This window comes from Acanthochromis polyacanthus, chromosome 5 (assembly GCF_021347895.1).
Source record: "Acanthochromis polyacanthus isolate Apoly-LR-REF ecotype Palm Island chromosome 5, KAUST_Apoly_ChrSc, whole genome shotgun sequence".
Taxonomy (NCBI): domain Eukaryota; kingdom Metazoa; phylum Chordata; class Actinopteri; family Pomacentridae; genus Acanthochromis; species Acanthochromis polyacanthus.
Window position 1 is genome coordinate 338,890 of NC_067117.1, and position 26,327 is coordinate 365,216.

The window sequence follows — 26,327 nt, forward strand, 5'->3', positions numbered from 1 at the left end:
GTTGTGCAGCTGTAGTTGTAGTTGAGTAGCTGTAGTTGTGCAGCTGTAGTTGTAGTTGTGTAGCTGTAGTTGTGCAGCTGTAGTTGTGTAGCTGTAGTTGTGCAGCTGTAGTTGTAGTTGTGCAGCTGTAGTTGTGTAGCTGTAGTTGTGCAGCTGTAGTTGTGCAGCTGTAGTTGTAGTTGTGCAGCTGTAGTTGTGTAGCTGTAGTTGTAGTTGTGCAGCTGTAGTTGTAGTTGTGTAGCTGTAGTTGTGCAGCTGTAGTTGTAGTTGTGTAGCTGTAGTTGTAGTTGTGTAGCTGTAGTTGTAGTTGTGTAGCTGTAGTTGTGCAGCTGTAGTTGTAGTTGTGTAGCTGTAGTTGTGTAGCTGTAGTTGTGCAGCTGTAGTTGTAGTTGTGCAGCTGTAGTTGTGTAGCTGTAGTTGTGCAGCTGTAGTTGTAGTTGTGCAGCTGTAGTTGTGTAGCTGTAGTTGTGTAGCTGTAGTTGTAGTTGTGCAGCTGTAGTTGTGTAGCTGTAGTTGTAGTTGTGCAGCTGTAGTTGTGTAGCTGTAGTTGTAGTTGTGCAGCTGTAGTTGTGCAGCTGTAGTTGTAGTTGTGCAGCTGTAGTTGTAGTTGTGCAGCTGTAGTTGTGTAGCTGTAGTTGTGTAGCTGTAGTTGTAGTTGTGTAGCTGTAGTTGTGCAGCTGTAGTTGTAGTTGTGTAGCTGTAGTTGTGTAGCTGTAGTTGTGCAGCTGTAGTTGTGCATCTGTAGTTGTGTAGTTGTAGTTGTGCAGCTGTAGTTGTGCAGCTGTAGTTGTAGTTGTGTAGCTGTAGTTGTGTAGCTGTGTAGCTGTTGTGCAGCTGTAGTTGTGTAGTTGTACTTGTGTAGCTGTAGCTGTGTAGCTGTTGTGTAGCTGTAGCTGTGTAGTTGTAGTTGTGTAGCTGTAGCTGTGTATCTGTAGTTGTGTAGCTGTAGCTGTGTAGTTGTAGTTGTGTAGCTGTAGCTGTAGCTGTTGTGTAGCTGTAGTTGTGTAGCTGTAGCTGTGTAGTTGTAGTTGTGTAGCTGTGGTTGTGTAGCTGTAGCTGTGTAGCTGTTGTGCAGCTGTAGTTGTGTAGCTGTTGTGCAGCTGTAGTTGTGTAGTTGTAGTTGTAGTTGTGTAGCTGTTGTGCAGCTGTACTTGTGTAGTTGTACTTGTGTAGTTGTAGCTGTGTAGCCGTAGTTGTGTAGCCGTAGTTGTGTAGCCGTAGTTGCGTAGTTGTGGTTGTGTAGCTGTTGTTGTCTACCTGGGCAGTTTGGATGAGGGGAACATTAGCCTCAGTTTGCTGTGAAGTTCATGAAATTCCTCGAAGCTCCTCTGGACCAGCTGGACCTCCTGCTGAGCTTCTCGCTCCACTTTGACCACAAATGCCTGAAACACAGTTTGTCAAACCTGATTTCACTCCAGAAGCTCCTGAAACATCTCAAGTCTGGAGGTCCAACATTTGAGATCAACCTCTAAACAGAGTCCACACAAAGAACCTTTAGCTGGAATGTAATGTTGAAGAAGAAGAACTGACCTGATGGAGAGTGATTATTGTGCTGTTCTGGACAGAAACTGTTTTTATTCGGATCAGTTCAGGATCTCAAGGACCTGAAATGTTCTAAGTGAGACTAAACATAAAGACTGGAAGCAGGAAAGGAGAACGTCCCCTGGAGGAAGTTCTAGAGTAGACCTACCGACAAGTTGTCGGTAGGTCTACTCTAGAACTTCCTCCAGGGGACGTTCTCCTCTATAAACTTCAAGGACCTGGAACTCTGGAGATATTCCCAGGATGAAGGTAAAACTCTGATCATTAATTAAGTTACTGGAGATGAAGAACCAGATGGTAGTGAGGAACTATGATCAGGTTTGGTTGGTTTTAGATCCTCAGAAGATACGACCACCTGCATCTAAACCAGCTGTAGACTAAGCAGCTGTCAGTGGAGTGTTGATGGGAGGAGCTGCAGGTCCTTCAGGTTCTGGACTCACGTATCCTTTGCTGGCAGGGCGGATGTGTCTGCAGATGTAGAGGCTCCTGATGAGGCCGTCGCTCTTCGCCGTGTGGATTCTGGGAGCGAAGGACAACGTGGGACGATCCTCCGACGACGCAAACTTCATCTGAGCCAGATTATGGATGAAGAAGTTCAGTTTGGTGGCGACGCTGCCGAGACTCGACTCGATCAACCTGCAGAGAAAAACGAGAAAACAAGTCCGTCACTGAGTCCACCGTGGAGTTTGTAGACAAGTCCTGCATCTCCATGAAAACACAACCATGAAGGAGAGAGAACTCAAAAATGATGCTTGATGAATTATCACCAGTTCCTCTGTTTGGTTTCATTTTGGTAACATACAGTAAAATCAGCCTCATCTGTTGTCCTGAAGACAACATGAAGCAGCTCTGGACCAACATCTAGACTTCTATAAACACCCAGACCTCTATGGACACCTAGACCTCTATGAACACCTAGACCTCTACAGACATCTAGACCTCTAAGAACATCTAGACCTCTACGAACACCTAGACCTCTATGAACACCGAGACATCTACGAACATCTAGACCTCGACGAACATCTAGACCTCTATGAACACCTAGACCTCTACGAACATCTAGAACTCTACGAACACCTAGACCTCTATGAACATCTAGACCTCTATGAACATCTAGACCTCTATGAACATCTAGACCTCTATGAACATCTAGACCTCTATGAACACCTAGACCTCTACGAACATCTAGACCTTTATGAACATCTAGACCTCTATGAACAACTAGACTTTTATGAACACCTAGACCTCTATGAACATCTAGACCTCTATGAACATCTCGATCTCTATGAACTCCAGGTTCTGGTTCCTACCGATGAGTCCACATCAACATTTAGTCTAAACATCTAAAAACTGGAACCTTGTCTGGTCAAACTGTAATCAGTCAGATTCTACTGAAATTAGAGCCTCAACAGTTGGAGAAATGTGGACCAAAGACTGTACTTTAGTAGAAACATGGATCCATCTATAGATAAACACTGACAGGAACTTTATGGAGACACTAGACACTAGACTAGATCCTGGTTGGAGGTTTTCTACTTATTTTCCATGTTTAAGCTCCAATAATTAAACTGTTGGATCGTTCCAATCCAATTATGCCTGGAGATACTGAACAATTAAAATGGTTTCATAGGCGAGACATTTATGTAGAAAATTCTCAGGTCTGAAAATATAAACAAACAAAGCCCAGAGCTCCGGGAGGAGGTTCTGGACGAGGTTCTGTGGTGCTACCTGGTGAAGTACATGGTGGCGTCAGCTTCAGACTCATGAGGTCTCAGAGCATCATAGACGTACTTCAGGTCCTCCAGATCAGAGAGTTCAGGAATTCCACAGGACAACATCTGCACACACACACACACACACACACACACACACACACACACACACACACACACACACAGTGTTAATTTCATGTTTCCAAAAGTAAAAACTAAATATTGATGCAAAAACACTGAAGACAAAGTTTAATGTGTGTGTGTGTGTGTGTGTGTGTGTGTGTGTGTGTGTGTGTAGATGTGTGTGTTACCAGGCCCAGCAGGTTGAGGAACAGGTGTGTGTGTTTGCGGATCAGGTTGTAGGCTTCACAGCAGAGGTCCACGAAATCGTGGAAGCGGCTGGAAGGTTTGTCTCCTCCGTTGATGACATAGGCCATGTCAGAGGTGAAGACGAAGGGGGCGCGGTCTCTGCAGGTTAAAACAGGTGTGACTGTCTGAATACTTTTGTCTTCTTGTTTCTTTTCAACATTGAATCCTGAACTATAAGAACGCTTTGTGTCAGAGTGAAGATGGTTTCTACCAAGCAGCGCCAGGTGTAACTAAACACCGGGTGTAACTAAACACCGGGTGTAACTAAACACCAAGAGTAACTAAACACCAGGTGTAACTAAACACCAAGAGTAACTAAACACCAGGTGTAACTAAACACCAGGTGTAACTAACACCGGGTGTAACTAAACACCAAGAGTAACTAAACACCAGGTGTAACTAAACACCAAGAGTAACTAAACACCAGGTGTAACTAAACACCAGGTGTAACTAACACCGGTGTAACTAAACACCAAGAGTAACTAAACACCAAGAGTAACTAAACACCAGGTGTAACTAAACACCAGGTGTAACTAAACACCAGGTGTAACTAACACCGGGTGTAACTAAACACCAAGAGTAACTAAACACCAGGTGTAACTAAACACCAAGAGTAACTAAACACCAGGTGTAACTAAACACCAGGTGTAACTAAACACCAAGAGTAACTAAACACCAGGTGTAACTAAACACCAGGTGTAACTAAACACCGGGTGTAACTAACACCGGGTGTAACTAAACACCAGGTGTAACTAAACACCGGGTGTAACTAAACACCAAGAGTAACTAAACACCGGGTGTAACTAAACACCAGGTGTAACTAAACACCGGGTGTAACTAACACCGGGTGTAACTAAACACCGGGTGTAACTAAACACCAAGAGTAACTAAACACCAGGTGTAACTAAACACCAGGTGTAACTAAACACCGGGTGTAACTAAACACCAGGTGTAACTAAACACCAAGAGTAACTAAACACCAGGTGTAACTAAACACCAGGTGTAACTAAACACCGGGTGTAACTAAACACCAGGTGTAACTAAACACCGGGTGTAACTAAACACCAAGAGTAACTAAACACCAGGTGTAACTAAACACCAGGTGTAACTAACACCGGGTGTAACTAAACACCAAGAGTAACTAAACACCAAGAGTAACTAAACACCAGGTGTAACTAAACACCAAGAGTAACTAAACACCAGGTGTAACTAAACACCAGGTGTAACTAAACACCAAGAGTAACTAAACACCAGGTGTAACTAAACACCAGGTGTAACTAAACACCGGGTGTAACTAACACCGGGTGTAACTAAACACCAAGAGTAACTAAACACCGGGTGTAACTAAACACCAGGTGTAACTAAACACCAGGTGTAACTAAACACCGGGTGTAACTAAACACCAGGTGTAACTAAACACCGGGTGTAACTAAACACCAAGAGTAACTAAACACCAGGTGTAACTAAACACCAGGTGTAACTAAACACCGGGTGTAACTAAACACCAGGTGTAACTAAACACCAGGTGTAACTAAACACCAAGAGTAACTAAACACCAGGTGTAACTAAACACCAGGTGTAACTAAACACCAGGTGTAACTAAACACCAAGAGTAACTAACACCGGGTGTAACTAACACCAGGTGTAACTAAACACCAGGTGTAACTAAACACCAGGTGTAACTAAACACCAAGAGTAACTAACACCGGGTGTAACTAACACCAGGTGTAACTAAACACCAGGTGTAACTAAACACCAGGTGTAACTAAACACCAAGAGTAACTAAACACCAGGTGTAACTAAACACCAGGTGTAACTAAACACCAAGAGTAACTAAACACCAAGAGTAACTAAACACCAGGTGTAACTAAACACCGGGTGTAACTAAACACCAGGTGTAACTAAACACCGGGTGTAACTAAACACCAAGAGTAACTAAACACCAGGTGTAACTAAACACCGGGTGTAACTAAACACCGGGTGTAACTAAACACCAAGAGTAACTAAACACCAGGTGTAACTAAACACCAGGTGTAACTAAACACCGGGTGTAACTAAACACCGGGTGTAACTAAACACCAAGAGTAACTAAACACCAGGTGTAACTAAACACCAGGTGTAACTAAACACCAGGTGTAACTAAACACCAAGAGTAACTAAACACCAGGTGTAACTAAACACCAGGTGTAACTAAACACCAGGTGTAACTAAACACCAAGAGTAACTAACACCGGGTGTAACTAACACCAGGTGTAACTAAACACCAGGTGTAACTAAACACCAAGAGTAACTAAACACCAGGTGTAACTAAACACCAGGTGTAACTAAACACCAAGAGTAACTAAACACCAGGTGTAACTAAACACCGGGTGTAACTAAACACCAGGTGTAACTAAACACCGGGTGTAACTAAACACCAAGAGTAACTAAACACCAGGTGTAACTAAACACCAGGTGTAACTAAACACCAGGTGTAACTAACACCGGGTGTAACTAACACCGGGTGTAACTAAACACCGGGTGTAACTAAACACCAGGTGTAACTAAACACCAAGAGTAACTAAACACCAGGTGTAACTAAACACCAGGTGTAACTAAACACCAAGAGTAACTAAACACCAGGTGTAACTAAACACCAGGTGTAACTAAACACCAGGTGTAACTAACACCGGGTGTAACTAACACCGGGTGTAACTAAACACCAGGTGTAACTAAACACCGGGTGTAACTAAACACCAAGAGTAACTAAACACCGGGTGTAACTAACACCGGGTGTAACTAAACACCAGGTGTAACTAAACACCAGGTGTAACTAAACACCAGGTGTAACTAAACACCGGGTGTAACTAAACACCGGGTGTAACTAACACCGGGTGTAACTAAACACCGGGTGTAACTAAACACCAAGAGTAACTAAACACCGGGTGTAACTAAACACCAAGAGTAACTAAACACCAGGTGTAACTAAACACCAAGAGTAACTAAACACCAAGAGTAACTAAACACCGGGTGTAACTAAACACCAAGAGTAACTAAACACCGGGTGTAACTAAACACCAGGTGTAACTAAACACCGGGTGTAACTAACACCGGGTGTAACTAAACACCGGGTGTAACTAAACACCAAGAGTAACTAAACACCAGGTGTAACTAAACACCAGGTGTAACTAAACACCGGGTGTAACTAAACCCAGGTGTAACTAAACACCGGGTGTAACTAAACACCAAGAGTAACTAACACCGGGTGTAACTAACACCAGGTGTAACTAAACACCAGGTGTAACTAAACACCAAGAGTAACTAAACACCAGGTGTAACTAAACACCAGGTGTAACTAAACACCAAGAGTAACTAAACACCAGGTGTAACTAAACACCAGGTGTAACTAAACACCAAGAGTAACTAACACCGGGTGTAACTAAACACCAAGAGTAACTAACACCGGGTGTAACTAAACACCAAGAGTAACTAAACACCAAGAGTAACTAAACACCGGGTGTAACTAAACACCAAGAGTAACTAAACACCAAGAGTAACTAAACACCGGGTGTAACTAAACACCAAGAGTAACTAAACACCGGGTGTAACTAAACACCAGGTGTAACTAAACACCAAGAGTAACTAAACACCAAGAGTAACTAAACACCAAGAGTAACTAAACACCAGAGTAACTAAACACCGGGTGTAACTAAACACAAGAGTAACTAAACACCAAGAGTAACTAAACACCGGGTGTAACTAAACACCAAGAGTAACTAAACACCGGGTGTAACTAAACACCAGGTGTAACTAAACACCGGGTGTAACTAACACCGGGTGTAACTAAACACCGGGTGTAACTAAACACCAAGAGTAACTAAACACCAGGTGTAACTAAACACCAGGTGTAACTAAACACCGGGTGTAACTAAACACCAGGTGTAACTAAACACCGGGTGTAACTAAACACCAAGAGTAACTAACACCGGGTGTAACTAACACCAGGTGTAACTAAACACCAGGTGTAACTAAACACCAGGTGTAACTAAACACCAAGAGTAACTAAACACCAGGTGTAACTAAACACCAAGAGTAACTAAACACCAGGTGTAACTAAACACCAGGTGTAACTAAACACCAAGAGTAACTAACACCGGGTGTAACTAAACACCAAGAGTAACTAACACCGGGTGCAACTAAACACCAGGTGTAACTAAACACCGGGTGTAACTAAACACCAGGTGTAACTAAACACCAGGTGTAACTAAACACCAGGTGTAACTAAACACCGGGTGTAACTAAACACCGGGTGTAACTAAATACCAAGAGTAACTAAACACCAAGAGTAACTAAACACCAGGTGTAACTAAACACCAGGTGTAACTAAACACCAGGTGTAACTAAACACCAAGAGTAACTAAACACCAGGTGTAACTAAACACCAGGTGTAACTAAACACCGGGTGTAACTAAACACCAGGTGTAACTAAACACCAAGAGTAACTAAACACCAGGTGTAACTAAACACCAAGAGTAACTAAACCACCGGGTGTAACAAACACCGGGTGTAACTAAACACCAAGAGTAACTAAACACCAGGTGTAACTAAACACCGGGTGTAACTAAACACCGGGTGTAACTAAACACCAGGTGTAACTAAACACCAAGAGTAACTAAACACCAGGTGTAACTAAACACCAGGTGTAACTAAACACCGGGTGTAACTAAACACCGGGTGTAACTAAACACCAGGTGTAACTAAACACCAAGAGTAACTAAACACCAGGTGTAACTAAACACCGGGTGTAACTAAACACCGGGTGTAACTAAACACCAAGAGTAACTAAACACCAGGTGTAACTAAACACCGGGTGTAACTAAACACCAGGTGTAACTAAACACCAGGTGTAACTAAACACCGGGTGTAACTAAACACCAGGTGTAACTAAACACCAAGAGTAACTAAACACCAGGTGTAACTAAACACCGGGTGTAACTAAACACCGGGTGTAACTAAACACCAAGAGTAACTAAACACCAGGTGTAACTAAACACCGGGTGTAACTAAACACCAGGTGTAACTAAACACCAGGTGTAACTAAACACCGGGTGTAACTAAACACCGGGTGTAACTAAACACCAGGTGTAACTAAACACCAAGAGTAACTAAACACCAGGTGTAACTAAACACCGGGTGTAACTAAACACCGGGTGTAACTAAACACCAAGAGTAACTAAACACCAGGTGTAACTAAACACCGGGTGTAACTAAACACCGGGTGTAACTAAAACACCAGGTGTAACTAAACACCAAGAGTAACTAAACACCAGGTGTAACTAAACACCGGGTGTAACTAAACACCGGGTGTAACTAAACACCAAGAGTAACTAAACACCAGGTGTAACTAAACACCGGGTGTAACTAAACACCAGGTGTAACTAAACACCAAGAGTAACTAAACACCAAGAGTAACTAAACACCAGGTGTAACTAAACACCAAGAGTAACTAAACACCAGGTGTAACTAAACACCGGGTGTAACAAACACCGGGTGTAACTAAACACCAAGAGTAACTAAACACCAGGTGTAACTAAACACCGGGTGTAACTAAACACCAGGTGTAACTAAACACCAGGTGTAACTAAACACCAGGTGTAACTAAACACCAGGTGTAACTAAACACCGGGTGTAACTAAACACCAGGTGTAACTAAACACCAGGTGTAACTAAACACCAGGTGTAACTAAACACCTGGACATCCTGGTCGTCTCACCGCTTGATGTTTCCAAACATCTGTGCGTGTCCCAGAAACTTCCCGAAGTCGATGTGGAACATGTGACCGCTGGTCTTCAGCATGATGTTGTCGTTGTGGCGGTCGCAGATTCCTAGAACATAGGTCGCCACGCAGCAGCCGGCACACGAGTAGATGAAGTTCTCTACCGCCTGGACAGACAGGTGGGGAGACAGGTGACACAGGTGAATACAGTTAGCAGTAATATCGTTAAAAAAAACAGGTCACATGCATGTGTGTGTATCTATGTACAGGTGTGCTACCTTGTCGTACTGCTCGTCGGTGGGGTTGTGTTTCTGCAGCCAGTCGGCCAGCGGTCGGTCTTTGAAGGATCCTGTGACTCCGTGTTCCACCTGGATCTTCCTCAGCGTGTCAGAATGAGGAATCATCTCCACCATACCTGAGAACAGGTATGACACCTGCCATTCACACCTGAGAACACAACATAGAACTGCACACCTGTCTCTCCTCCTGGTGTCCACGTGTCTGTCCTCACCTCGGCCTCTGCCGGTGGAGAAGCATTTGAAGATGACCATCCTCATGTCCAGACCCTCCTGGATCCAGATCTTGTTCATGATGCGGATCATCTGCAGCGTCAGCATGTCCTGCCTCAGGTCATCTCCTGACTGCACACAGACATCAGGTCAAAGGTCAGCTCACCTGGTCAGCTCACCTGTGCTCTGACGGCTACAGGTAGGCAGGCGTTACCTTGAAGATGACGTTGATGTTGTCTCCCAGAGGGTCCAGGTTCTGGAAGGACAGTTTGAGGGGGACGGCGTTGGAGTTGAAGAAGGAACACGACTGGAAGACAGAGAAGAAGAAGCTTCAGGTCCGTGGTCCACCATGGTAACACATGCTGCACAGCCCCGTCACCATGGTAAACACATGCTGCACAGCCCCGTCACCATGGTAACACACGCTGCACAGCCCCGTCACCATGGTAACACACGCTGCACAGCCCCGTCACCATGGTAACACACGCTGCACAGCCCCGTCACCATGGTAACACAGGCTGCACAGCCCGGTCACCATGGTAACACACGCTGCACAGCCCCTCACCATGGTAACACACGCTGCACAGCCCCGTCACCATGGTAACACACGCTGCACAGCCCCGTCACCATGGTAACACACGCTGCACAGGCCCCTACACCATGTAACACACGCTGCAAGCCCGTCCATGGTAACACACGCTGCACAGCCCCGTCACCATGGTAACACACGCTGCACAGCCCCGTCACCATGGTAACACACGCTGCACAGCCCCGTCACCATGGTAACACACGCTGCCACAGCACAGCCCCGTCACCATGGTAACACATGCTGCACAGCCCCGTCACCATGGTAACACATGCTGCAGCTAACCTGCTCTGGAGGTGCAGAGGAAGAGTGATATGACACATTCAAACTCTTTCATATATTATCTGATTTGATAGATTATCTCTGATTGATTATCTTGATCATAGATTATCTCTGATTAATTTTTAGTTCAGCCCCATGACGAACTGATAAATTGATGAACAGATATTTAAACAGACTGAGTTTCACCTGGATGTTGATTTCCTTTGACGAGCAGCGCTGGGTCAGAGGGAGTCTACAGCTGCTGTTCACTGAGAAGAACTGATTCATCTCCTCCAGACCTTCTCTGAGGACACACTGGGGACCACACACAGACACAGACACACACAGACACAGACACACACACACACACACACACACACACACACACACACACACACCACACACAACACACACAGCTGTCACCACCCAGCTGACAGTGGGGGAACCAATCTGTTGATTTAGTGTTTTAATCAATAATCTGATTGGGTTCGGAGCCGTGACCATCTGGACAAGCTAACAGATGAACCTGGATCATTCAGCTCACCTGTCGGCTGGACGGCGCCCGTCTCGGACCTTGTGGGCCACCTTGGTGAGAATGGAGACCAGCCAGCACTGGCGGTCGAACTCGTCCCGGAGGCCTCGGCCGACACAGCACAGCAGAGCAGCCAGCAGGTGCTGATAGCGAGCACTGAACTGACTGTCCTGCAGGTTGTCTTCAGCAGCCTGTCCACACAGAACCAGGACCATGAGGTTAGACCTGGACCAGGAGGATAGACCTGGACCAGGAGGTCAGACCTGGACTGGGAGGTTAGACCTGGACCAGGAGGTTAGACCTGGACCAGATGGATAGACCTGGATGAGGGGATAGTCCTGGACCAGGAGGTCAGACCTGGACCAGGAGGGTAGACCTGGACCAGGAGGATAGACCTGGACGAGGGGGTTAGACCTGGACCAGGAGGGTAGACCTGGACCAGGAGGGTAGACCTGGACCAGGATGATAGACCTGGACCAGGAGGATAGACCTGGACGAGGGGGTTAGACCTGAACCAGAAGGATAGACCTGGACGATGGGGATAGACCTGGACCAGGAGGTTAGACCTGGACGATGGGCATAGACCTGGACCAGGAGGTTAGACCTGGACCAGGATGATAGACCTGGACCAGGATGATAGACCTGGACCAGGAGGATAGACCTGGACGAGGGGGTTTAGACCTGGACCAGGAGGTTAGACCTGGACCGGGATGATAAACCTGGACCAGGATGATAGACCTGGACCAGGAGAATAGACCTGGATGAGGGGGATAGACCTGGACCAGGAGGTTAGACCTGGACCAGAATGATAGACCTGGACCAGGATGATAAACCTGGACCAGGATGATAGACCTGGACCAGGGGGATAGACCTGGACCAGGATGATAAACCTGGACCAGGATGATAGACCTGGAAGAGGGGTTAGACCTGGACCAGGAGGTTAGACCTGGACCAGGAGGTTAGACCTGGACCAGGAGGATAGACCTGGACCAGGAGGATAGACCTGGACCAGGAGGATAGACCTGGACCAGGAGGATAGACCTGGATGAGGGGGTTAGACCTGGAACAGAAGGATAGACCTGGATGACGGGGTTAGTCCTGGACCAGGAGGTTAGACCTGGACCAGGAGGTTAGACCTGAACCAAGAGGATAGACTGAACCAAGAGGATAGACCTGAACCAGGAAGATAGACCTGGACCAGAAGGACAGACCTGGACCCAGACTTAAACCAGTCTAGAGGTGAAGGACTGCAGCTCACCAAAACAGGTAGTGGGCGATTCGAATGTCTCCGATGGCTCTCCTGAGGAGGAACCGGACCAGAGAACTGTCCAGGTAGCATTCGTACTTCAAAGCCTGGGACAGACAGACGACATATAGATGTTTATTGTTTACAAAATGTCAGGTTTCATGAGAAAACAGAACTTTTAAAATTAAATTCACCAAAAACCGAAACCAGAAACTGTGAAAACAGCAGGAAAAGATCAGATGTTGAATTTCCAGCTGGTATCTGAGCGCATGATGAGGTTCCATCAGAACAAAACATCTCAGGTTAAAACTGGTGTTTTCCTCAAAATCACTTCATTCTACTTTAAAAATTATTCATCTCTACTCTGTCTGTAGAAGATGTTCCACCATGCTGGATGGATCTCCAACAACTAGAAGATGTTCCACCATGCTGGATGGATCTCCAACAACTAGAAGATGTTCCACCATGCTGGATGGATCTCCAACAACTAGAAGATGTTCCACCATGCTGGATGGATCTCCAACTAGAAGATGTTCCACCATGCTGGATGGATCTCCAACTAGAGATGTTCCACCATGCTGGATGGATCTCCAACAACTAGAAGATGTTCCACCATGCTGGATGGATCTCCAACGAGAAGATGTTTCACCATGCTGGATGGATCTCTAACAACCTGCTGCTCTGCTCTCTGATTCTGATCCATTTATTTCTGTCTCTGAAGAACACTGCCTGCAGTTCAACCTAATGAAGCCATGTCATTCTGGGGTTCTCTAACGGACCAACCATCCAACCTTCAGGTTCTCCAGACTGAGTCTCTGTTACCTGGACCAGCTGAGGAAGAACATCGAGCAGCTCCGGGTCAGAGATGGAGTCCATCCACTGAACCGCTGTCCTCCTAAGCTCCTGGTCTGGGAAACTGAAGGACAAGCGCATGGGACGGGTCAGAACCTTTAGATACAGGACAACTGTATGGAACACTGGAGGACAGGTGAGGACGTACGAGGCGTGCAGCAGTCCCAGGGAGTCCAGGTGTCCCAGACAGGCCCACTGTCTCAGCAGGGCGTAGATCTCAGGCAGACAGGCCCACTGCCAGCAGGGGCGCTGGCCAGGACCAGAGGAAGAGCGCACTCTCAGCCTGACAGAAGGCCTTCTTCCCACAGCAGACGGCGGTCCTCTACAGTCAGCCTGGACACAGAGACAGAGAGACAGAGAGACAGGGAGAGACAGAGACACAGGAGAGACAGAGACAGAGAGACAGAGAAGAGAGACAGGGAGAGACCAGAGACACAGGGAGAGACAGAGACAGAGAGACGAGACAGGGAGAGACAGAGACACAGGGAGAGACAGAGACAGAGAGACAGAGCAGAGAGACACAGACAGAGAGACAGGGAGACACAAAGACAGAGAGAGACAGAGAGAGACAGAGAGACAGGGAGACACAGAGACGGAGAGAGACAGAGAGACAGAGAGAGACAGGGAGACACAAAGACAGAGAGACAGGGAGACACAGAGACAGAGAGAGACACAGAGAGACAGAGAGACAGGGAGACAGAGACGGAGAGAGACAGAGAGAGACAGAGAGAGACAGGGAGACACAGAGAGACAGAGAGAGACACAGAGACAGAGAGAGACACAGAGACAGAGAGAGACAGGAGAGACAGGGAGACACAGAGAGACAGAGAGAGACAGAGACACAGAGACAGAGAGAGACAGAGAGAGACAGAGAGAGACAGAGAGAGACAGGGAGACACAGAGAGACAGAGAGAGAGACAGGGAGACACAGAGAGACAGAGAGAGACAGAGACACGAGACAGAGAGAGACAGAGAGACGAGAGACAGACAGGAGACACAGGAGACAGAGAGAGACAGAGAGAGACAGAGAGAGACACAGAGAGAGAGAGACAGAGAGAGACAGAGAGAGACAGAGAGACAGAGACACAGAGACGGAGAGAACAGAGAACAGAGAGAGACAGGGAGACAACAGAGACAGGGAGACACAAAGACAGAGAGAGACAGAGAGAGAACAAAGAGACACAGAGAGACAGAGAGACAGAGAGAGACAGAGGACACATTAGACAGAGAGAGACAGAGAGAAGCAGAGACACATAGACAGAGAGAGACAGAGAGAGACAGAGCAGAGAGAGACACAGAGAGACACAGAGACGGAGAGAGACAGAGAGACAGAGAGACAGAGAGAGACAGAGAGACACAGAGACAGAGAGAGACACAGAGACAGAGAGAGACAAGACAGAGAGAGACAGAGAGACAGAGAGACAGAGAGAGACACAGAGAGACACAGAGACGGAGAGACACAGAGAGACAGAGAGAGCAGAGAGACAGAGGACAGAGAGAGACACAGAGACAGAGAGAGACGAGAGAGACAGAGACACAGAGAGACACAGAGAGACAGAGAGACACAGAGAGACGGAGAGAGACACAGAGACATGAGAGACAGAGAGAGACAGAGAGAGACAGAGAACACAAGAGACAGAGAGAGACAAAGAGACAGAGAGAGACACAGAGACGGAGAGAGACACAGAGACGGAGAGACGGAGAGAGACAGATGAGAGACAAGGAGACACAGAGACAGAGAGAGACAAAGAGACACAGAGAGACAAAGAGACAGAGACACAGAGAGACAAAGAGACAGAGACACAGAGAGACAGGGAGAGACACAGAGACAGAGAGAGACAGAGAGAGACAGAGACACAGAGAGACACAGAGAGACAGAGAGACACAGAGACAGAGAGACGGAGAGAGACAGAGAGAGACAGAGAGACAGAGAGAGACAGAGAGAGACAGGGAGAGACAGAGACAGAGAGAGACAAAGAGACAGAGAGAGACACAGAGATAGGGAGAGACAGGGAGACACAGAGACGGAGAGAGACCAGAGAGAGACAAAGAGACACAGAGAGACAAAGAGAGACAGGGGAGACAGGGAGACAGGGAGACAGAGAGACAGAGAGCCATGGAGACAGGGAGACAGAGAGAGAGACACAGAGGCAGAGACACAGACACAGTCAGATACACAGACTGCAGTTTCTACATTCAGAGGCTCCACTGATGATCCATCGGCAAACAACACAAACATACACGTCCACACCAATTTACTGTTCAGGGATCAGTGTCTGTGTTGTGTGTCTGTGTTGTATGTCTGTGTTGTATGTCTGACCAGAAGAAGGCTTTCTTGTGTAGGACATCCTGCAGTTGGATCTGACTGATGGTGTCGAGTCGACAGAAGTCGTACTGAGGACAGAACTCTGCTGGAGACGGAGTACTGAACCGGACCTCAAAGGACGAGGTGGGGAAGTCCACCTGAGACAGGTAGATAGACAGGTACACAAAGGGGTAGACAGACAGGTAGATAGACAGGTAGACAGACAGGTAAGTATATGAGGTGATAAAATGCTCCTTCTGTGATCTCTGATAGTTCTGACCAACATTAAAGTTCAGCCCAGAACGACTTTTTTACAGTTCTAGAAACCAGAAAGACCATCCAGGAACCAATGATTGCTTCTAGGACTCTATACTGTTCCCACCTGGATACATCCCATAATACTGATCATCCCAGCTGGTTAGAGAGGAATGATCAGAAACCAGATCCAATGTTAAGACTGAGACACCTGGATGGATTTAAAACTGATGTGGTATCAGTCTTTACCAGAACTCTGATGTTTCTCCTCCTAAATGTCATGGTTCTATCTGCTGGACTGAAGAAGTTCTGAGGCTCAGAAATGATGGAAAAAGTCCATTAAAAGTGTAAATCTGGACCCACATCTACGGACTTCAAGGACCTGGAATGTTGTAAGTGAGACTAAACTTTAAGACTGGAAGCAGGAAAGTTATCAGAGAAGAAGAACCAGATGTTCTCAGGAGGTTCTGTTAGGTTTAGATACACATTGAGACTCGCCTGGAGGATGACACTGTCGGGTTGGCTGAAGTTGGGAGAACTTGTACGGAGCGTTTCCACATCTTCCTGGAGTTGATGGCCACAAACCCAGCAACCGCCGACCACCATGTCAGGACACTGAACACACACACAACAGAACACTCTTATCAGTTCAAACCAGTCTGTCCTGCTGCAGGAAGCTCCAAGGATCTCTGTAAATAACAACGTGAAGCTTCAGTTTCATCCCTGGATCTGCTGCCTGACAGAAACATCTGGACAGGAGTTCAGCTGTACTGCAGTTCAGCTGGATCAGAATGGAGTTTAGTGAGCACAGAGAGCATGAGAAAAGCTAACAGAAGCTAACAGATGCTAACAGCTAATTCTACCAATGCTAACAGACGCTAACAGATGCTAACAAAACTAACAGAAGCTAATAAAAGCTAACAGATGCTAACAGAAAATAATAGAATTTAACCAATGCTAAAGATACTAACAGAAACTAACAGATGCTAACATATGCTGATAGAAGCTAACAGAACCTAACAGAGACTAATAGATGCTAACACAAAAAAAATTCTACTGATGCTAACAGAAACTAACAGAAGCTAACAGATGCTAACAGAAAATAACATAATCTAACCAATGTTACCGATGCTAACAGAAGCTAACAGATGCTAACATAAGCTGATAGACGCTAACAGAACCTAACAGAGGCTAATAGATGCTAACACAAGCTAATACAAGCTATAATATAAGCTAACAGATGCTAATCAATGCTAAGAGATGCTAATAGAAGCTAACAGAAACTAATAGATGAGAACAGATGCTGACCAATGCTAAAAGATGTTAAGAAGCTAACAAACGCTAACGGAAGCTAACAATGCTAACAGAAGCTAACGGATGCTATCTGATGCTAACAGAAGCTAACAGACACTAACAGAAGCTAACATATCATCTCCCAGATGACTGTCAACAACAAACCTTGAAGTCCTTGTTTTCTTCTAGATCTTTCTGCACCAGTTTAAGGTGGAGGTGATCCTTCTTAAGGAGGTCTCAATCCTGATCATGTGTGACGTCAGAAGTGTGATGTCAGAGGTGTCATGTGACTCACTGCCTGAAGTTGAAGAGCGGCATGGTGACCCAGCCCAGAGCCTCGATACTGCGCCGCTGCTTCCCCTTATCCTGGCACCAGGAGGCGGCAGGCAGCTGGCATAGAGCGTCACTGTCAGCTGAGATCCCGGGGCAACTGGTTGATCTGCACTGGAAACACACCCTGTAGGGGCAGCAAGGGGCAGCAGGGGGCGGCAGGGGCAGAGTTACAGTTCATCCAAACAAAACTTTCACCAAAACTTCTTCAGAATCTGAGCTGGAGATCAGGGACCTGATTGGTTGTTCAGAGATCTGCAGAGTTACATCACCATGGTAACAGATCCTACATTGCTAGGTCACCATGGTAACAGACCCTACATAGCTACATCTCCACGGTAACCGACGCTGTGTCCGACAGGTGAGTTCAGGTACATACCTCTGGTCCCACACCACCAGGTGAAACAGGTATTTGCTGACCGACTGTTTGCTGGTGTGCTGCGGCGCACAGAGCTCCGCCCCTCCATGAGTCAGAGAGCAGGACAGGAAGAAACCCTCATAGCTGTGACCAATAAGAGAGCAGGACAGGGGGTGATGTCATCATGATTTAAACATGCTTCCTTGATATCTACCTGAGCAGCAGCAACTGTACCTGGCTGCCCAGGTGATGGGGATGCGATGGGCGGCGTGCACGTTGAAGGAGAGCACGTTGGTGACCAGGCCGGCCTCCTGAACCGGCACCGTGCAGCTCAGGCTCTGAGTCGTCGGGTGAAAGTTGGCGTTAAACGTTCTGCAGTAAAGTTCCACCAGGTCCAGGATGGATGCCGTCAGCTTCTCCACAACCTTCTCTACAAAAACAGAAGAAACACTGATCCATCTACAGGAACCAATAATAAACATGGATCCATCTACAGGAACCAATAATAAACATGGATCCATCTACAGGAACCAATAACAAACATGGATCCATTACAGGAACCAATAAAATGGATCCATTACAGGAACCAATACAAACATGATCCATCTACAGGAACCAATAAAACATGATCCATCTACAGGAACCAATGAACAAACATGGATCCATCTACAGGAACCAATGACAAACATGATCCATCTACAGGAACCAATATAAACATGGATCCATCTACAGGAACCATAACAAACATGGATCCATTTACAGGAACCAATAATAAACATGGATCCATTACAGGAACCAATGACAAACATGGATCCATCTACAGGAACCAATAAAAGGATCCATCTACAGGAACCAATAATAAACATGGATCCATCTACAGGAACCAATAATAAACATGGATCCATCTACAGGAACCAATAAAAACATGGATCCATCTACAGGAACCAATAACAAACATGGATCCATCTACAGGAACCAATAAAAACATGGATCCATCTACAGGAACCAATACAAACATGGATCCATCTACAGGAACCAATAACAAACATGGATCCATCTACAGGAACCAATAATAAACATGGATCCATCTACAGGAACCAATAATAAATGGATCCATCTACAGGAACCAATAATAAACATGGATCCATCTACAGGAACCAATAACAAACATGGATCCATCTACAGGAACCAATAATAAACATGGATCCATCTACAGGAACCAATAATAAACATAGATCCATCTACAGGAACCAATAATAAACATGGATCCATCTACAGGAACCAATAATAACATGGATCCATCTACAGGACAATAGGATCCATCTACCAATAATAAACATGATCCATCCAAACCAATAATAAACATGATCCATCCAATCATTCTGATCAAACTCTTCTGTTGGTTATATTCCAGAAGAAAAGGAACCTTTAAAAATGTTTCAAAGGTTGTTGGAAGCGAAAATGGAAAAATTCAGGTAAAATGTCAGTGGACAGGTGTGTCGGTACCTCTGTTCTCTCTGACTGCCAGCACCGAGGCGTCCTGAGGAACAGAACACACAGATTAGAACCAGACCTGAAGGTTCCTCTTGTAAATTCTGAACATTTGGTCTCTGAACATCTGGTCTCTGACCTTCAGGACTTTGGGCTGCAGCCGGCAGGGGCATGCTGGGAGCTGGCTGAGTGCCGCTGTCACATCAGGCGTTTCCACGGCAGCCAGCGAGCTGCACAGCGCCTTCACTGATTGGACGAGACGCTCCACATGCAGCGGCAGCTCCACCTACAGACGGCAGGATGGGTTCAGGACAGGCCGCTGTGTGTGTCTGTGTAGTAGTTATGTAGTAATAGATGTGTAGTTATTGTGTATCTCTGTAGTTGTTGTGCAGTTGTGTTTACCTCTGACAGCAGGAAGGATTCCGCTTCGTTATGAAAAGTGTCGAGGAGCAGAGTCAGAGCCTCCCTGATCAACACAACAGTCACACAACAACACCACAGACACACGACAACAAACAGACCACACAACAACACGACAACACAACAGACACACAACAACAATATGAGTTAGGATCAATAAAATCAATCCCAGTCCCTCCAGTCCTTCTCGTCCCTCCAGGCTCCGCCCTCACCTGGTGACGGTCTGTTTGATTGGTCGCTCCTGCAGCAGGATGCTGTGGTTCATGGTAAGATGCCGTATCATCATCTTCTTTCTACCAATCACAAACCACAGACTCTGATTACTGGGAGGAAACCAACTGTTTGAGAAACACATGAAGTAGAAGAAGAATGATGGAGATGAAGGAGATGATGGAGATGAAGGAGATGGAGATGAAGGAGATGATGGAAATGAAGGAGATGAAGGACATGATGGGAGATGATGATGAAGGAGATGGAGGTGTTCTCACCGTGCGGCTGAGCTCTGTGTTGATGGAGGACCTCTTGGTCAAAAACAGTCGGATGTCCCAGTCGAACTTCAGACACTGTTGGACGAACTCCAGACCAGCCAGAGTCTGAGAGCCTGGAGGACAGATTCATGAATGTTCACAAGAAAACCCTGAGGAGTAGTTCCAGAACTGACCAGATGTTCCAATAAGCTGCTTCATTGGTCCAGAACTGACCAGATGTTCCAATAAGCTGCTTCATTGGTCCAGAACTGACCAGATGTTCCAATAAGCTGCTTCATTGGTCCCAGAACTGACCAGATGTTCCAATAAGCTGCTTCATTTGTTCACACAGAGATCAGCTTCAGTTGGAAAAACAGATTCTGTTTCAGCAATTCTGGACATTTCAAGTCGTTTTGGACAAACTTTCAGGTCTTTTTGAACATTTTTAGGAATAATTTGGGGAAACACTGAGTCATTATGGAAGGTTTTTATCTTTTTTTGGACAAATTTTTAATATTTTTGGACAATTTAGTGTAACTTTGGACATCTTTTGTCATTTTGAACAGTTTCTGAGATATTTGTGACAAATACAAAAAAAAATTGCGATGATTTTGTGTAATTTTAACCAAGTTTCATGTAAATTAACCAAAATTTCATAAAAAAACACATCTGAGTTCTGGTAAAAACTGACCCCAGATCAGTTAAATCCATCCAAGTGTCAGTCTGAACTCTGGATCTGGTTTCAGATCATTTCCTCTACAATCAACCATTCAGTATTATGGGATGTATCCTGGTGTGAACAGTTTAGAGTCCTACAAACAATCACTGGTTCCTGGATGTGTTTCTGGTTCTAAAACTTGAATAGGTCGTTCTGAGTGAACTTTAATGTTGGTCAGAAGTAGTAGGGATGATAGAAGGACAAACCAGGACCATCTGGAGACAGGAATCTCTCTGAGGAGGACTCACTTTAGAACAGAGTCCAAGGTTATAATAGTTCTGAATTTTTCATTAGTTTTTATTTCGTTTTGACTTCATGTCTCCAATTTAAGTTTAGTTGAGTTAGTTTTTTATCCATGTTTGCTAGTTTCGTTTAGTTTTTATTTTGTACATACTGCTTAGTTTCAGTTTAGTTTCTATTTTTTACATATTGCTTAGTTTCAGTTTAGTTTTTATTAGCTTTAGTAAGAGTTTTAGTTTTTTTTTGGAAAATGGACTATTCTTCAGGAGTGACATCAAAAAAAGATAGAAAAAAGTCCTGGTTAATGAGAACTCAAGAACAAATACTATGTAAGAAAATGTGTTGACTGAATACCCCCACAGAACCTAAATGTAGATATGGGTACACATTTCTAAACTATCTACACAGGTTGCAGACTTGAGCAACAATACAACAAAAAAAATTAAGTACACAACAATTAAATACGAGCCCTAAGTGCACATTCACTGGAAGCTAATGCGCTTTATTTTTTCTGTGCTAACGTCCCTAGCCTTGTGTCCAATACAAACAAAGGTGTCCTGGCGTTGAGAAACAGTGGAACCAGTCTTTGTGCACGTCGGTGGGAAGAAGCAGAGAGACAAGTTGTAATTCAGTCAAGGAACAACTTCTTGTTGATCTTGAGGAAAACGCGTTGCTCCAGAGACATAGTTGTTCTGTTTCTTAGGCCAGATGACAGCAATCCGCACACAGAGAAGATGTTGCTCCACAAAGGCTTGTTATGCAGGAGCTCTAACGAGATCCAATGCCACAGAGGCAAGTTTTGGATAGATGAACTTCAACAGTGTCTCATTAAACACATCCTGTTTGACCTCACTGAGATACTCAGTCAGATTAGGGCTGATTTATAGGTGCATGTTAGTCTGTCTGGGCTAACATGTCTAGGAAACGGTATTTAAGAAGAACAGTGGGAGCAGGTCCCTGGTACCGTCTAACTGGCCCCTGCAGTGGAACATGAATGCAGAGCAGAAGAAGGAGGCTGGCTTATACTGGGCTGCCAGGTTCTGCATAAAGGACTGTGCAGCCCTCTTCTGCTGTTTGAAGAACCAGTGAAACCCCTGGATCAGCATCAAACTGTGTGGAGTCAGAGCTAAGAATGCTAAGCAAAACATTCGCGCAAAGACTTCAGTAGCACTTGGGCTAACTGATTCCTCAGAGTAATCTGCAGATCGTGCCTCCGGTTGAGCAGGCATGGCACCACTGGTGAGAGAGACTGTCACTCTGAAGCTGGTCTGTGTGATGGCAACGGCTCAAACAGTTTGATAAGGTTCTCCAGCTTAGCCCAATCACTTGTGGAAGTGTGTCCTGCCCATCTCCTCAAGCAGCTGGTTTAAGTTCAGCCCTGACATCTAGCAGTCTTTTAAGCATGTCATAGGTGCTGTTCAGCGCATGCTACAGTCCCAGACCAGCGTTTTGCCCACATCTTTTGATCAACTCTTCATTTGGCCACGATGACTTCCTTATTGCATGTACCAGCTTTCTTGTTTTCACTATAAGATGCTTCATGGCCTCTTTCAGTGTGAGCTGAAGGGTGTGGGCCAAGAATGGCATTCTCTAGAACTTGTTCTCTCCATCTTCTGGCAGGTCCAGGTCTTACATAAAGAATAAAACAGACCAGCAATCAAATAGGACTTTGACGCTTTCTCCCGACTCTCGCTGCCACGCTGCAGGTCATTACAGGCGTAGACCTGCCTGTCTGCGTCCGGATGGATGGATGGAGACACAGACACGTCACGTGATGTGCTGGTGTCTCCTGCTGTCAGTTCACAAATACGAAAACTAAAGACAATTTCTCTATAATTTTAGTTACTTTTAGTTAGTTTTGTAAGGACTCTGTTACAGCTTCACTTAGTTATCGTTTACTAAAAAAGCTTCATTTTTATTTTTATTTCAGCTAACGAAAATGTTTTTTCATTTCTAGCTTTCGTTATTTTGTTAGTTTTCGTTAACGATTATAACCTTGACAGAGTCGTGTTGAACTGAAACTGGATAATAAACTATACTGGGTGGAAGATGTCAGTATCACTATATGCAGTAATAATAAATAAAGAAGTCCTGAGGTCTTACTTGCTCAGGAACTCGTCATGTCCGCAGACCTTCAGCAGGTATCCGTCCACGTCCACGTGGTCCAGGTCGTCCTGAGCGTAACACAGAGTCTGATAGATGAGCAGGTCGACGGTGGACGAGCCTGGAACAAACATTGGAGCTCAGGTTCAGGTAGAAACATCGAGAGTATCCGTGAACGTATCGTCTTACCATCGCAGGTGAAGGTCAGAGGCTCCCTGAAGTGCTCGCTGATGACCGTGACCTTCACGCTGATGCCCAGAGCCTGATGGAGCTCCTCATGGCCGACTGACGGCGACCAAACGAAGCCGGCATTCTTTGATTGGTTGCTGTGAGGGTACGCTGACCGCAGCCTGGAAGCAAACACACCGGGCTGTCAGCACAAAATATCACTGAGTCATAGTACCACTAATCAGGAGGTCTAGAAGGACTCATAGTACCACTAATCAGGGGTCTAGAAGGAGTCATAGTACCACTAATCAGGGGGTCTAGAAGGAGTCATAGTACCACTAATCAGGGGTCTAGAAGGAGTCATAGTAGCACTAATCAGGGGGTCTAGAAGGAGTCATAGTTCACTAATCAGGGGTCTAGAAGGAGTCATAGTAGCACTGATCAGGAGGTCTAGAAGGAGTCATAGTTCCACTAATCAGGGGTCTAGAAGGAGTCATAGTACCACTAATCAGGGGGTCTAGAAGGAGTCATAGTAGCACTAATCAGGGGGTCTAGAAGGAGTCATAGTACCACTAATCAGGGGGTCTAGAAGGAGTCATAGTACCACTAATCAGGGGGTCTAGAAGGAGTCATAGTAGCACTAATCAGGGGGTCTAGAAGGAGTCATAGTAGCACTGATCAGGAGGTCTAGAAGGAGTCATAGTACCACTAATCAGGGGGTCTAGAAGGAGTCATAGTTCCACTAATCAGGGGGTCTAAAATGACTCCACAGACGGTGAACTACTTTCTCCATCCAGCTGTAAAAACAGACATCAGCTGCTTCAGACTTGGTTCAGGGGTTCTCCATGGAAACCAGAGTTAGTGTGAAGCTCAGACAGTGTGAAGGAACCTTCAGAACATCAACCTCTATGGACGGAGGACCAGAACTAAACCCGGCTGCTGCTCAGAACTAAACTTCCAGATGAAGAACATGAGAAGAAGCCTGATGGATGCTGGAGAACATTCTTTGGTCAGATGAAGATCAATGAGTTGGGCTCAGATGGAGTCCAGATGTTTGGTGAGAAAACTTTACTCACACGTCCAGCATGTGGCAGAAAGCCGCCACCTCCTCGTCTCTCTCCTCCGACACCTGGAACAGCTCATATCCAAACCCGTTCATCCTAGAGCCCAGAGACACCTGTGGACACACAGAGCAGCCAATCAGAGGACAGCAAGCCAGACCGGCCAATCAGCGGACAGCTAACCAGAGCGACCAATCAGAGGAAAGAAAGCCAGACCGGCCAATCAGAGGACAGCTAACCAGAGTGACCAATCAGAGGACAGATCACCACAGCAGCCAATCAGAGGACAGCTTACCAGAGTGGCCAATCAGAGCAGAGCTCCACTGATGAAAGGGATCAGATCATTTTCTGTCCTGCTACAGAATGATATTTACTGAGGAACAGATCTAAAACCTGACAGAACATTAATTATATTAATGCTAATAATAATCATAATCATAATAATAGTAACAGTAATGTGTGTTCTCTGCAGGAATGGATGGATCATCAGATGTGATTTTCTAACCAACACATCCTGTCTTCTTATTAAAGTTGATTAGATTATTACTAACTAAAGGCACAGAGTCTGACTTTAAGGTCAAATGAATCCTGACATGTTCTTTAGTCACAGACCTGCTTCTACACCAAACTGACCTTGGTTCAGTTTACTGGTAGACTTAAACACTGGATCTGAGGGTCCTGTTCCATCTGGTTTAACTGGTCTGACAGCAGCTGTGAACTGGGAGGAAACTGTCTGATGAAAGCAGCAGCTGAACACAAACACTACAGCCTGAGAATAAACTGTGATCCTCTGACTGCTGCTCAGGATGCAGCTGCTCCAAATATCCAACAGAGAGTCACGTTTCTGGAATCTGAAGCTGGATCAGTGGCTCTGTTCAACAGGAAACATGCTGCTGCAGGCCTCATGGAGGTCACTGGGCCTAAAACTACCTTCTGGAAAATATCCTGACAACTTTAGATGTTTTCAGACCTGGAAGTTCTACAGTGATACCCTCAAAAATTCCGTGGAGACATTTTAAAGGTTCAGTATCTCCAGGAATAAACCAACATCCATGAACTGTGGACAGAAAAGACAGAAAAGTTTATATTAGATCAGACTGACTGGATGGATCCAGCAGAGAATCAGTTTAATAACTGGACCTAAAGATGGAAAATAAGTAGAAAACCTCCAACCAGGATCTAGTCTAGTGTCTAGTGTCTCCATAAAGTTCCTGTCAGTGTTTATCTATGGATGGATACATGTTTCTACTAAAATCCAGTCTTTGGTCCACATTTCTCCAACTGTTGAGGCTCTAACATCAGTAGAATCTGACGGGTTACAGTTTGACCAGACGAGGATCCAGTTTTTAGATGTTTAGATGTGGACTCATTGGTAGCAACCAGAACCTGGAGTTCATAGAGGTCTAGATGTTCATAGAGGTCTAGGTGGTCATAGAGGTCTAGATGTTCATAGAGGTCTAGGTGGTCATAGAGGTCTAGGTGGTCATAGAGGTCTAGATGTTCATAGAGGTCTAGGTGTTCATAGAGGTCTAGGTGGTCATAGAGGTCTAGGTGGTCATAGAGGTCTAGGTGGTCATAGAGGTCTAGATGTCATAGAGGTCTAGGTGGTCATAGAGGTCTAGGTGGTCATAGAGGTCTAGATGTTCATAGAGGTCTAGATGCTCATAGAGGTCTAGATGCTCATAGAGGTCTAGATGGTCATAGAGGTCTAGATGCTCATAGAGGTCTAGATGTTCATAGAGGTCTAGATGCTC

At 45.6% G+C, this 26,327-nt stretch overlaps 2 protein-coding genes and 1 pseudogene across 2 annotated transcripts in view; all 3 read right to left on the reverse strand.

The window, feature by feature from the left end:
- Window positions 1-26,327, reverse strand: part of LOC110966939 (phosphatidylinositol-4-phosphate 3-kinase, catalytic subunit type 2 beta) — a 78,742-nt gene that overhangs the window by 5,749 nt on the left and 46,666 nt on the right.
- On the reverse strand, window positions 12,434-16,519 carry LOC127533910 (phosphatidylinositol 4-phosphate 3-kinase C2 domain-containing subunit beta-like; annotated as a pseudogene).
- LOC127534149 (phosphatidylinositol 4-phosphate 3-kinase C2 domain-containing subunit beta-like) overlaps window positions 17,827-26,327 on the reverse strand; it is a 15,099-nt gene continuing 6,598 nt past the window's right edge. Inside the window, 11 exon segments of the mRNA XM_051948653.1 lie at window positions 17,827-18,049; window positions 18,140-18,335; window positions 19,412-19,445; window positions 19,536-19,682; window positions 19,799-19,862; window positions 20,029-20,084; window positions 20,086-20,109; window positions 20,305-20,428; window positions 23,345-23,465; window positions 23,534-23,694; window positions 24,589-24,689. Coding sequence (XP_051804613.1) covers window positions 17,842-18,049; window positions 18,140-18,335; window positions 19,412-19,445; window positions 19,536-19,682; window positions 19,799-19,862; window positions 20,029-20,084; window positions 20,086-20,109; window positions 20,305-20,428; window positions 23,345-23,465; window positions 23,534-23,694; window positions 24,589-24,689 — 1,236 coding nt within the window. The 3' untranslated portion in view covers window positions 17,827-17,841.